Below are 14058 nucleotides of genomic sequence, written 5' to 3' on the forward strand. Positions count from 1 at the left end.
GGGTTGTTATGGTTAGAATTGTCACTTGTATGCAATATCTTGTACCTACTTTTTGTTTAAGATAATTGATTGGGAAAATAAAATCCAGTGTAAATACCAACAGATGTTTTTATTACTAGTATTTTTAGTGGCAAAGCTAGAAAGCAGTTATGAGGTAAGTGACTTCAAAGTGATAGCAGTAACCAGCTAAGAATTTTTAATATAAAAAACCAGCAAAAGAACAGTGATCTTTTTTGTACTGTATGCAAAGGAAGGCATTGTGACCTGCGTTTGTAAGAGAAATTTCAAGTATGGTGTGGTGATGGTCCTTCTCAGAAAGGCATGTCTTTAACTTGAACTCTTATAACAATAATAATAAATTTATGTTTTAAAATTACGTTGAATTATGCAAATTCAAGAAATGACAAGAGTAAGTACTATATAGAAGGTAGAGAGTATGGACTGATTTGTGAAGAAAGATTAGAAATAGTCATTATGCATACATTAATCAGACTCTTTATGAATTATACACTTAGAGTGTAACCTGTAAATAGAGGTTTATAGATATATAAATAAGGGATATATAATAAATTAATGCCAACAGTAATTATGCAAACGCATGCCTTTCCAGCTGGGAATAGTATGAAAACTGAATTACCAGTGTTTGAAATTATTCTATGAATAACTTTTATAGGTGTTTCAGTCTCTGTCTCATTACCAAGTGACTTTCAGTGACTGTCTAGTTTCTCAAGGGGAAACAGTGTTTCTCCCTTTTGAATGGATCCACCTATGAAATAATTTTTAACTGGAGGAAAATTTATGCCATGTGAACTAACCCTTCAGTATAAGTTCCAATACAGAAGTGTTTTTTAAACTTTTCTTTGTATTCTTTATTTTTGAATTACCCACACTTCCTTATCTGACACTTTGCTTTTTAAACCTTTGTAATGCAATGGTTTTAGTTCATTTATGAAGCTTTGGTACTGAAGCTAGGAGTTTCAGGTGCAATATATGATAGCTAAGAAAATAAAGGATTGTATTGGAAACTGAATTGATAATGTTAGCAGGAAAATCAGGTTCAAATTCAGATTTCTTACATTAATGACATGTTTTTAATTTCATAAAAATTAACAAAAGATAAATTAGATTAAATTTGTTTTATTGTTTCATGCTATAGGAATTGTCTTTTTTATTTTTTAATGCTTAATAAGAGGATGGTCTTAGTAGGAAAAGTAATATCTGTATCTTGCTTGTTTTAATATCAGGGGTTCACAACAGCATTCAGCTCCAGAGAAAAGTGAGTGGACAAATCTTTTAATTAACCTCCATCATTACACATCATGCCCTCTCATTAAATAGATGTAACAGGGAGAAAAGCCAGTTGTTTCTATTAATTTTCTAGTGCTTTTGTGGTTTGTATACTTCAGTGTTCTGAAGGTCGGATAGAACTACCAGACCATAAAATCCAGCCAGCGAGAGATTTGGAGCTAAGAGAGCTCAAGGATTTATTAAGTGATGTGAAACTCTATTGTTTTGTGCATGTGTTACATAATTGCTGTCAGTGCAAGGCTGTTAAAATTCCCTGCTAGTAATAACACGAATACCATTTTATAGCTTCAAGAGGAGATAAAAGAAGTTTCTTAGTCAGCACTTCAACAATATCACAGCACATGTCAGTTTTATTATTCCGGGGGCTTCAGTTTTGGCAGATGCTCTCCATTCTGGCTGTGGTGTGGTAATTACCATATAAATTAAGCAGTGAAATAAGCTGAGTGCAGCCTTATCCCTGCTGCCTGTAACCAGGTTGCAAGTACCACTGTGTGAAACAGGCATAATTCAGGCTGATTATATTTAGAAGGCTACATTTTGAAATCCTGGGCCTTTATTTCTATTTGAGTAAATTTTAAATGTAAATCGAAGCCGTTTATTTGCTGTGCAAACAGGAGGATCATTCTTTCTCCACAAGGTACTCTCCATAATAGCATTCCAGGAATTAGTTTAATCCATCCAGGTTTGATTCATAGACACTAATTATATTTCAGCATACATTCTAATCCTTCAAATTATATGTGTCCTTACTTTAATGAGTTGTAACTAGTCCTTAAATGGGGAGCTTTGCATTTTCTTTTATATCTAATAGCCTTTACTTTGGATTTTATGGGATTAAGCTACTATGGAAAGTCTAGGAAAGTGAGCTTAAATTAGTGGTTTTATTTTGTTTTATGTGTTTTTTTTCCTAATACAATTAATTCTGCTAATTTGGGAAGCCTTGGAAATTGTTAAATCAAGAGTCCAAATGCAAACATATCATTAATGTAAGAAATCTGAATGATGGTAGTGATAAACCAGATATTTTTCTCCATGTGCTAAGTAACTGCATATGTCAACAGTGGGCAAAGAAAAAAGAAATGATGTGAGCGACTGATGCTTTTTAAAATCAGGAAAATTGTGTTGGAAAATAAAAGCCTCAAAAAAATAGTGTATTACATAATTTTTTTTCTTTCTGGTGTTGCATTACAGAAGTCAAGGCATTTTAGAGAACTGGATGTGTTATGAATGGTGTAGTGGACACAAAAAACATGGCCAGGGTTTTGGTGAGCAAGTGACAATGCTGATGATGTAACTGCAATCTTTTGATTTAAATTCTTCTTTTAAATTCAGTGTCATGGAAAGGACAAGAGCAGAAACTTGTGCCATCAGTGTTAGGCTACAGTTAGTTATCTCTTGCTTTACTAGACTATTTTCTCTATAGTTAAAATTTGAAACCACGAAACTGCTGCATAAGAGATAATTTCTGATCTTTTAATAAGATGGAAAGTAAATTTAGGGATTTGATTTTTTTACTTACATTTCAACTCTGAGGGATAATGTACAAGATATCTTAAGCTATCAAATCTATTAAAAATATTGTTATATTCAAAAGATAATAAAATTAGAGTTCCTATCTTCTCAGTTTTCATGTACTTTTGGAGTAAAAACTATTTTCCCTGTTTTGGTGATTTTCTTCAAGTACAGCAGCTGGATTTCTTTTAACATTCTTGACATGAAACTCGCAGTTTCAACAGTGAAACAGAACTGAAATAATAGGAATTTTATTCTTTAAATATCAGAATTGTATTTAAGTATTGTAGAAATAAACACCAATGTCAGAAGCAATTCCAGCTCAACTAATTTTATTATTCCTACTTAAACTCTGGTGTAAGGTATATCTTCTGCTCTGGTGTGTTGTTGGGTCGGAATCCTTTTCCCCTTTTCCCCATTTCTGTTGAGCATTACTCAAGAGTTGACTGACTTATTTTCTAACTGACAATTTAGGTAGTTTCATGCAGCACTTCAATGGCCTGTAGAAACAAAGGTGCTACATAAAAATTATGGATTACTAAATATTTGAATTGTTAATACTAGGGTAATCTTTCTATGAGCATATTGAATGCATTTTGATATCGTTGAAGGAAGAGAAGAGGCTCTTCCAATCTGTCAAATGGGTGGTATGTGGCATTAAATGGCTTTTTCTGCTTTGGAAAATCCTATTTTTTTCTCATTTTTTTAAGCCCTTTCTGAAGACAATATTAGATAAACCATTTAAATAATTACTTTCTGCATGTGTATCTACTCTATGCATTGTTATTAATTCTTGCTGTATAATTACCTTCATTAGGGCTCTTTTGTTTGCATTTTCTTAGAAATTAAATCAATTAAGACATGCTGTAATCCCACAGAAACTTTACAGAATTCAGAGTAGTATGACTGGCCATGAGATCTGCTTGGGCAGAGTAATTTTAAAATTTAATGCTGAAGTCACTACTTGGTTTTGATACTGAGACCTTTCAGTAGATGAAAGTTTAGCAGCCATGCTTGGAATGTCTGGCTTGGTAAGACCCTCATGAGAGTATTTTCTGTGCTTGACAGAAATAATATGGGAACACAGGTAACATTGGATAAAAATAATAATTGGTGCTGAGAATATGGGAAGTGAAGACCTTGGTTAATCAGTAAAGATATGTTACAGTTAAAGATTGACAAACTGTTGAGCTTGCTTCACAAGCAGATACATACAACAAAACAACTCCAAGCTACTAATTATATTATACTACTTGACTTACTATCTGGATTTTTGCCAGGTAGAAAATGATTAGGCCAAATCTTACTTGTACTTTCACAGTTGACCTCACTGTAATCCCATGGAGGAGAAAAAACCCAAAATAACAAAACCAAAACTCAACCAAAAACCTTGGTAAGTAATGCTTTGTGGGGAAAAAATGTGTTTAAGTAATGTCAAACTTAATATTGCTTCTGGAAAAATTGAATTCCACTTCCATCCTTCACTCTTAAGGTTATTAATTCACAACTTGTCATTCCATTACCAAAAATACTTTTAAATACAAGTAAAATACTTTTGGGTATCTAAAACATTGGTAGAACCTGTTACAGACTGGATTATGTATTTGGAAAGGGCTCTTGAGAGCTTTAGCTTTTGCTTTTTCTTCTCTGCTGTCTTGCAGGCTTTCTGTTTATATTCTGTTTATTCTTATTTGTAGTGCTTTTCTTTGTGTTTCATAATGTGTGAGGCCAGTGGTATATCTCAGCTGTTCCTCCTACGTTTAGTCAGTTTTGAATGTGGAGTAATGTTGTTTGCTTTCATAGATTCCATTGAGCAGGCAAGTAACAGAAGGCAAAATTAACTGTGAGGACAAGAGATTTTAAGGTGCAATTTTAATCGTGATTTGTAATTTTCCCTCATTTTGTTTCTAGAATACAGCATGCAGCACTTTCTAATTCAATTTGTTCTTAATCTTCTCAATTTAAAACCATTTCTGTGGTTTACCTAGTAATAACGTATTTGTAACTATAAACTGCTAGTTGATGTGTAAATTCACTGACTATATAATCTTTAAGGTTAGGTTAAATTAAGTAGTGTTGATGTGCAGTTGTGGTACAGGATATCAGAATCTTGTGCAGAGATACAGTGTACTCATGTTTTGATGAAAGTTAGAACAGTCAAATTGTGTTAATTCATCTCCATATAACATTAGACTTTACTAGGTCATTTTTTTTCCGCTAAAAATGAAAATTTGTTGTCTTAAAAAAGCCTACACTCTTCTTCTAAATGTTTCTAAATGTGATGTAGGCAAAAGAAAACAAACTATACAAAGTGAAGATGGGAATGACTTTCAGCTCTTATTAATACAACAAAACTGCTAATGCCTTTAATGGAAGTTGTAAAAGCAAATCAAGCAATATAGAACAATATAATATGCAAGATTGAAAAATCACATTCTTGAGGGTTTTATGGTATAGCAAGCTAAATTTTGAATTTAGTGATTTTAACAATCTGTCTGGCTTGAACTAGCTAAACATTCTCTATTAGGGCAACATTTAAAGTGCAGTCTAATTAATCATTAACACAATTTTGTGCAGTTAATGCCCCCTGCAATGAGTTTGCTTCATCTATATAGCTGAAAATTGTAGTCATAGCTGAAAATTGTAGTTTCTGCTCTGAAGCAAAGTGTTCAAGTTGTGGATATGTGTCATTGCAATAAAAATTAGGAAAAAAAAATCTTGAACTTAGACTTGATTTGTACAGAAGTTGCAGGACTGTTCTTTGAATCATTGTTGCATAGCTGTCTGGTGTAAAATGCTTAAAGGTAGTTAACATGCATATTTCAACTTGATGGACTAATAAATATTACATTGGCACCAAAAACTGCAGTCTGCAAATAACTAAACCATAACTAAAACAGGAATAAGCTTGATTTCTCTTTAGTGCTGACATAATAATTTTAAAAGCTGATATTCTCTCAGACTTTTGAGTTTCTTTTTATTAAGAAAGGAGAACTCTGCCCCAAGTTCTGTGTACTGCCAGATCCTTCACAGAATGCCTATATACAGAAAGCAAAGTGGCTTATGCAGATTGCTCTGCTCTGAATGTTTTAACCATAGATGCAGTTAGGCAGGTGTCAGGTAAGTTCAGAGAGGGAGATTACTTTTAAGCCCATGTATTAATTTTTTCCCTAGGTAATTAAGATTTTTTCCCCCTAATAATCTGCTAATTCATATGTTAAAACACTGCTTCTCAGAGAAGATACATATAAGTGCTTAAATCATTACAAGACCAGTCACTACAGAAATCTTGATACTATATAAACTTGTGTACAATGCAAGAAAATGGATTTCATTTAGTTGAATGTAGCCTTTGTCCTGCATGTGCATTCATATGCTGTCTGTGAAAGCTGTTTGTGCTTGGGCGTCAGGTTGCATAAAATATATTAAAAAACCCCCTCATGTAGTTTCCCGTTAGTACTTGAAATGTTTTAAGGGGCCTGCTAAAGTCCAAGTCAGTTTAAGGTTCTAAGCTAAAACTAGTAATAATCTGTGTTCATTGCCGCCTTTAATAACATTGAAAAGTTCTTTGATTTTTACCAATTTACCTTCTGAAGAACTAGAAAGTAGAGAGCTGCCCTTTCATTTTGAGCAGAATACTGTTATTGTGTATTTTGAGTACAGGGTGAGTATTATTGCTTGGGTAAAATAACAACTCTCTTATTCTCAGGTCCATTCTAGTGTCGAGGAATGTGATTTATGTGGTAATTTCCTTCAGCATTTCTTTTCTGTCTAAATCTTGAATGTTAAAAGCAGTAACTAGATATGGAATATCAAATGGAATATATTACATTTGGCATAGATTTTAAAATAGTACAATGTTTATTTACAGGTAAACTAGCCAGTTGTTTAATATGTAATATTTATGGGCTTTGGAACAGAGTTTATCATAAATGTTCAAGCTGGAGAATCAAGAGCCTTATTCTTTGTTATGTCATTGTGATGTGACAGAGAAAAAGCAGAATACATATTTGAAAAAGAACATTCCAAACCACATTAACTTGCTTAAAAACATTTATCTTCTTCCTCTTTGTGGATGTTTTGTGTTTGAGCACAGTAGCCTTAACGATGAATTCTGGAATAGAAAACTAGCAATTATAGAAATAGCGGCCTTGTACCTTAGACTTCTGTAGTGAGCTGCTGGTAGACAAGTTGTTCAAAATATTTGTCTATAAACATCACAAATATTTTCATTCAACCTAGAAAGTATTGAATACATAGTTCTGAAATAAATGGAAATAAATAAAAAAAATTTGTTTTTTCTTTCATGTATAGTGTGGTTTTGACTAAGAAGGTTTGCATAGAATCATTTAGGTCAGACAGACCTTTGATGTCATCGAGTCCAACCACTAATCCAGCACTGCCAAGTCCACTATTAAACCATCTCTCTTGAGTGCTACATCTACACAACTTTTAAGTACTTCCAGGGATGGTGACTCAACCACTTCCCTAGACAGCCTGTTCCAATGCCTGGCCATGCTTTCAGTGCAGAAATATCCAGTGTAATCCTCCCCTCGTGCGACCTTATGCCATTTCCTCCATCCTATTACTTTTTACTTGGGAGAAGAGAACCGACCCCCACCTGCCTGCAACCTCCTTTCAGGTAGTTGTAGAGAGCAACGAAGTCCCCCCTGAGCTTCCTTTTCTCCAGGCTAAACAACACCAGCTCCCTCAGCTACTCCTCATGGGATTTGTGCTCCAGAGCCTTCATCAACTTTGTTGATCTTCTTTGATTCTGAATGACTTTTCTTAAATAATAAAGTCATCAATGAAATGAAAATACTGTGGTAAGTCAAAAAGCATATTTAGTGTTTGAACATTAGTAATGCATCAGTTGTGCAAAGCAGAAAGAAAAAAGAGCTAGCTTTTCAAAATATAATACGCTGAAACAGCACTACAATACAGAACACAATGTAGCTCAGTACAATACCTGTTTTGTATCTTTTCATTTTTTCAGAGTTAAAACTTAGATTACTGGGTTTATTGGAGAAAGGGAATACTGGTCGCAGAACTGTTAAAGCTATGACTATGCAGACAATGTTAGAAATAGTCTTCCTCTTGGAGTTTTTCATTCTGACAGATTTATCAGGGCCATTCATATAAAAAATAAAGTAGGAGGAAATCTCCTATGCTTATTTTCTGTGGAAGAGGAACAATGTATACAGGAAACAAATGTATTACTCTTACATTGTTGTTTATAAAAGCAGGACGATAGTTTGGCTCAGGGTGTCTGAAATGTCTGTAGTTCATCTCTAGCTTTTGGCATCCTTTAATTATGACTATGCTTTATTGACATATACGTGCACAACAGTGTTTAATAAGATGGGAAACCTTGCTGTAAGTGGCGTTTTGTTAGTGTGACAAGTAGACTAAACAGTGAAGATTATTAAGTGTTAATAATTCATATTGGACTTCAAAGTATCTTACTTCAGAGAAGTGCTATGGTGTTATCTTTCATATCATATATGAAAGACATAATATTTCCAGACATAACTATTTCCTCCCTTTTTTTTTCACTTGTTTTCCTTCTCCAGAATGAACATAGTAGTTCTGTATTTGGTCAGTATTTGTTTATTTAGATGCTTCTGTGGTTCAGATTAAGTTTCATAGATATTTTGACTATATACTTAAATTTACTGTGAAGGGTTAAAATGAGTGGTTTTGTCATAATTAAGGCACACATGTTTAAGGTTGTTCAAGTGCTTATAGAGTTTGTCAATCTGTCTTCACTGCTTAAATTGATATTATATAGCCTGATCTTGCAGGTTCATGTAATATGAACCTGGTCTTGTAATATGAATTCAAAGAAATATTTATAATTTAATTTTGTCTTGTGTGTTTTATGATGAGGTCTGTAATTTTTATTACTAGAAATCATCAAAGTGGCAGAAAAGTAACATAACTCATTATTGTGGTCTATGCCTAGGAGATGTTTTTAAAAAGTAATTCAACTGTTTAGATAATTTCAGAGATTTCTTAAATAGCAAAAATGCATGCTTCTAGGAGACAAATGCAATTTTCTGGTTGCATGTAATAAGTGGAATGCTCTTTTACATTTTCTTTATTACAATAACAATTATGAACTTGCTCCTGTTACACTAAAAGCTGGACAGAAATATTATGATGGTCCTCTCTGTGAAATTTGACCTTTGTGTGATTTTTAAATTATCATTAGATGAGCTTTGTAGATATACTCGTGTATTTAGATGTGTGTGCTTGCTTAGATGCTTGCTAAGTCAGGCAGTCTTGCTAAGTCTTGCCTGTCTTGCTAAGTCAGGCAGTAGAAACCAGGGCTAAATTTTCAAAACACTGTTGTATCACTGAACGATGCACAGCACACATAGGCTGTGCGCGGAGTCATTTTCTTATACAAATTATCCTTTGCATATCTAGTTACTGCTTTTAACATAGTAACATGGAGATTTGCTTTCATGATAGGAAGATGCCCATGCATAAGTCAATCACGTGAAAAGAATTTTTGCATGACCAGATGAGACACTGCAAGATAGCTATAGTCCCTTCAGATGGCTGGCTGTAAAAAGAGGCAGTGAAAACAGGATAGATATTCCTTTGTTTCTTCTTTGGTAGTCATCTCTTACATTTAGTCATTTTGTAGAACTGATTTTAAAAAGTTTGTTTCATTTCTTTACTAGTCAAGAAATACCAGCCTTCTAATATGTAATTGCTTAAGCAGTGGTTTGTATGCATCAATTTTATGTAAAGGATAAAACTTTTCTGCTGTGGCTGTGTTGTTTGGCTGGGTGCGGTTTCTACCTACACTGTTTAAATGTACTATTACTGATCTACTTTAGGACTAACTATTTTCTACTTTTATGGGAAACAGACAGAATGTCTGGAATTCCACTTACAAAAAGGAATCTGTATCCTGCTGAGTAATAGCAAGACGGTTGTCTTTTTTTCCTAACTGCAGATGTAAAATTCAATACCCAAAGGCATGCAAAGTATTGAAGGCGATTTACTGTTAAGATTTAATATTATTTCTTAAATTACATAGCTATAAGGAGTATATCTGGCTGCAGGATTAATTTCAAGAGAGGTAGCTTAATCTTTTGTTGGAGAAATATATTTCTAAAAGGAAGAAATAAAAGTAATAGATTTAAATCTTTAAATTGCTCATATGATTTATATTTTTTGATTTAATGCATTCACTCCTGTTTATAAGCATTCACATACACATCCATGTGTACTTCCTATGACTTGACCAAGTTTAGATACATAGGGCAACTAAAATTGCAACACATTGCTGAATGTATTTTGCTTATGTTGATGATGGCAGAAACTAGAGAAGCTTAGAAACTTGTTGAAAGATGTAGCTTTATATATTGTTAAGAAATTTAAATGCATTATTCTTAAAACTTACATATCAGGCACTTACGAAAACAGCAATAAACCAAAATGTTACTCCACTTGCATCAATAACTATAATACAGCGAAGCAGTGCATATATAACCTTCTCTTATGAGCTAGACGTGTCATTATTTTAAGGAGATGATTGTGTTTACACAACAAAATCCGTGACATCTCTTCCATTGATAGGATTTTGTTGGTATTTCCTAGTTTTCAGCCTTCTTTCTGACAAAAAATATGGTAATAATATGAAGATTTTGGAAATAATGAACGTAAAGAACTTCAAGCCATTATTCAATTTGCAGTAGATCTGCTGTGGTGAAATAGCAATTACCCTGTTTCTTTACTCTTGTTTTCAAAGTCATGTGGATTTTGAATAATCTAAACTCTTTGATTTCATCCTCTGGATTTGAAGATTTTAGCAAATCATTGTTATTTTTATAATTAATTTAGCCCTTAATTTTCTTCTTTAATAAAACATTTGGGTTGGCAGGTGAAGTGATATTACCAGTTTTTGTGTTACTAACATTAAAAATATTTAATTTAACACTACTTTTATGTTAACAGATACCAAATTTTAAATTTGAAGTCCTACATAAAGACATTTGAGAACTTGTTTGGTTTTTGTTAAATATTGATGGCAAATAGAGGCAAAAAAAAAAAACTGACAAGTTGAGTTGTTGACTACTCCTCAGAAGTACACCATATAAATACAGTTCATAAAGGTATTTTTTTAAATTTAGGAGAAAATCATCAGAAGTAGCTTAGGTTTTGGATAAACGGAGGAATGTTCACTAATTTTTTCTACAACTCTCTGGTTGTAGAAATCACAGCGTTTGTGGGTTAAGGACATCTAGCACTTGGAAAAATCTCAGGTCTCTAGGAAATAGAGTTAACAAACACATCTTCTTCATGTTGGAAGAACTTCCAAATTTACAGTATTACTTGTAAACTTGGGGTACAAAGTAGTAATATAGGATCATGATACGCTGCAATGCATATTGCATCAAATTTCTAATACCATTTGAATGCATAAAACCTCTGTCTTCTATTGTTGTTTATATTTGTAGGAATCCTTTTCAGGTGTAATTTTTACAAACATTGGGAATAGAAGTGTGGGAGAACAATACTTAAGTTGTGCTGACTCTGTGTCTGAAGTCAAACACTTCATGCCTCTGAAGAAGTAACAATGAGATGTACGCACTGTTTTAAAGGGGGAAACCGGGAAACGATTTCTGGAGCTGGAGATTTGTTTGGAGTAATTAAAGCACAGAGCTCATGCTGAAGTAATGGGAATTTAGTCACCTAATTAGTTTCTATAAATCTCATTGTGTAGGGTTGAAATGCTTGCTTTCTTGACCTGTTTCATTGTGTCATTGATAATGATGACTCTGTTGGGACTGACTGAGTCATTTAGAGCCCTATACTCAGGTCAGAACATGGGTACTTGCCTTCTTACCAGTTTGGATTTTGGATTTATCCTCTTTTTATTGCTTACATAAATTTTGGGGTTTGGCTATTTAGACTATTTCAAGGAAGTAAGTTTATTTTGCTACTTTATTTCTGCCATTTAAACCATGTATATATTACCATGTAAATCATGCTCAATACATTAATGTGATTTAAGTGCAGAAGGACATATACTTTGTAGTTTCCCTTAAATAAAGAACAAGACTTTTGGACAGAATGCTGTCACACTGGAGAAAAAAAAACCCAAACAACCCACCACATGTTTCCTTGAGTAATTCTCTGTGGCTGAGGACACACTCTTACTGAACATTTTAGAAGTCGTTCTAGGTATGAAACATCTATGAGAATTTTGTGATTGGAAGTTATCCAAGAAACACTGTGCCATAAAGAAAACCATAATACATACAGTTATACTACTGACTGTATTTATTAAATAGAAATTTAATACATTAAAAGCCTTGTAATACTGGCCAGAGTGAAAGTGAATGCAAATACATCTCTATCCATTTGTTCCATTATATTATTCTGCATAGAGCACACCAATAACAAGAGGCTCAAAACATTCATTTGGAGTGATGATACTGTTAAAAGAATGGTCAGCATTCATAGTGTTTTCTGAAAGTTTGGGGTTTGCTGGTATTTTTTAGCATGAGCTGCCTTTTTTTTTTTTGTGTAGTGCAGCGTGGCTTCTTGTGCGCTGTCTTTAGGTGGTAATGTAGCAGGGCAGTTGATGAGGTTATCAGAGCTGTGGCTCATTCGTGCCTCTTGATAGAATTTTGAGGCAAATCAACTGTTTTGATGAAACAGAAAATAATTTTTCGGTCTTTTTCCCTCTGTTCTTGTTTCTCAAATTTATGTTGTGTTATATTTCTTAGTATTTCCCACATCAACTTCTGCCTGCCTCTTCTGGTATCATATTCTTTTCCTCTTCACATCTTTTCCTGTTTTCCCCACAACAGAGATGGTCTCTTTTGAGTTGTTATTGAACCATTACAATGGTTGCAACCCACTCCTCTCGTGATTTCTTACAAAATCTTTCCATCATTAGTGCTGTCTCATGCTTTGCGTTGTCTCCTTTAGTTTATGTAGCTTCCTCCCTTGATCTCTGCATGCTCCTTCTCTTTCATGTCTCCTGGAAGAAATTTCTGATTTTTAGCCACAGTAGAAATTACTCTTTGTAGAGAAGGTAGAGAGGGGAGTGTAGGAATAGATGAGCAAAGTATAGAATCTCTTTTGAGCTCTTTTTCTCCCCACGTTGAAGAGGAAGAGGTCAAATGGGAAATTCTTTCCCTACTCTCAGTACCTTCTTAGAAGCACTTTTTCCACTGGTAAGGAAACAGTCTGTAAAGCTTTTAAGTTCAAGCTTTTAGTTGCCATCAGTAAGACTGGATTCAAAACCAGGTGGCAGAGATGAATAGGCAATGTCTGTTAACAGTGCTTTGAATTCTACATCACAATACCTACCCTGATGAGTTCCTTTTATTCATGCTGAAATAAGAATTAAATAGTGCACAGTGAATCACTGAATAATGCTTTAAGAAATACTAAAAAAAAAAGTGAAGTAATTGTTTTTTTATGTTTGTCTGTTTCTTTGTTGTCTAAATTCAAACTGTTTTTAATCCTTCAACCCCTGTTGTTTCTTGCATTATTGCTCTCAATGCAATGCACATTGTTATTTCTGCCCAAGTTCCCTTCAATGAGAAAGGCTGGGTCCATTGTCACTTCTAACTTCATGTTGTGGGGAAGCGTTGAGAGTGTGAACTACAGAGATACATTTTTGTATTTGGAGTACCGCTATGATTATTAATATAGCTGTATTTTTTCTTATTCTCTTCAGTCTTTGTTATGAACATGTAATTGGGTACTGAATCTGGTATTTGTCCTGAATGCTTGCCTCTCGAGAGTATGTGACTCCTAGGGAGTAAAATTCTTCTACTGTGGCATCAATTAATGGTATTGTTGTGTATAGTAAGTATGAATGGCAGAAATCCAGACAGGCAGAGGAGGCATGTAACTTCAGGTTCTTTTGTTGTAATATTCAGAGTTGGTTTAAGCTGTATACAAAGCTTTGGTTAGTGCATAAAATCTAATCACTTTAGAAAATTAAACAAGTTTTAGCTACTAATGGAAGATGGGAGGGGATACGGACACTTTTCTTGAGAGTCTAGATTTTACTTAGTCATGGGATTCGTAGCTTGGATAATGTTCTCCATAGAATAGGATGAAAATGGGGAACATTATTTACATTAGTGATTATAAATCAGATTATAAAAAGCATTCTTGTCAAGTTGGGGAGGGCAGAGAGGGTGGTGCGACACCAGTCAATACACTTGAGAGCAGGGCTGCCATCCAGAGAAACTT

The 14058-nt window shown here is 33.9% G+C and overlaps 1 protein-coding gene across 12 annotated transcripts in view; it reads left to right on the forward strand.

The window, feature by feature from the left end:
- The window catches only part of FSIP1 (fibrous sheath interacting protein 1), a 96351-nt gene that overhangs the window by 32414 nt on the left and 49879 nt on the right, over positions 1–14058 (forward strand). Inside the window, exon 12 of one of the 12 annotated variants that reach the window (XM_064658434.1) lies at positions 2500–2573. The exons of the other annotated variants lie outside the window; for them this stretch is intronic. Coding sequence (XP_064514504.1) covers positions 2500–2535 — 36 coding nt within the window. The 3' untranslated portion in view covers positions 2536–2573. The remainder of the gene's footprint in view (positions 1–2499; positions 2574–14058) is intronic. 12 annotated transcript variants of the gene reach the window in all.

Source organism: Pseudopipra pipra, chromosome 6 (assembly GCF_036250125.1).
Source record: "Pseudopipra pipra isolate bDixPip1 chromosome 6, bDixPip1.hap1, whole genome shotgun sequence".
Lineage (NCBI taxonomy): Eukaryota > Metazoa > Chordata > Aves > Passeriformes > Pipridae > Pseudopipra > Pseudopipra pipra.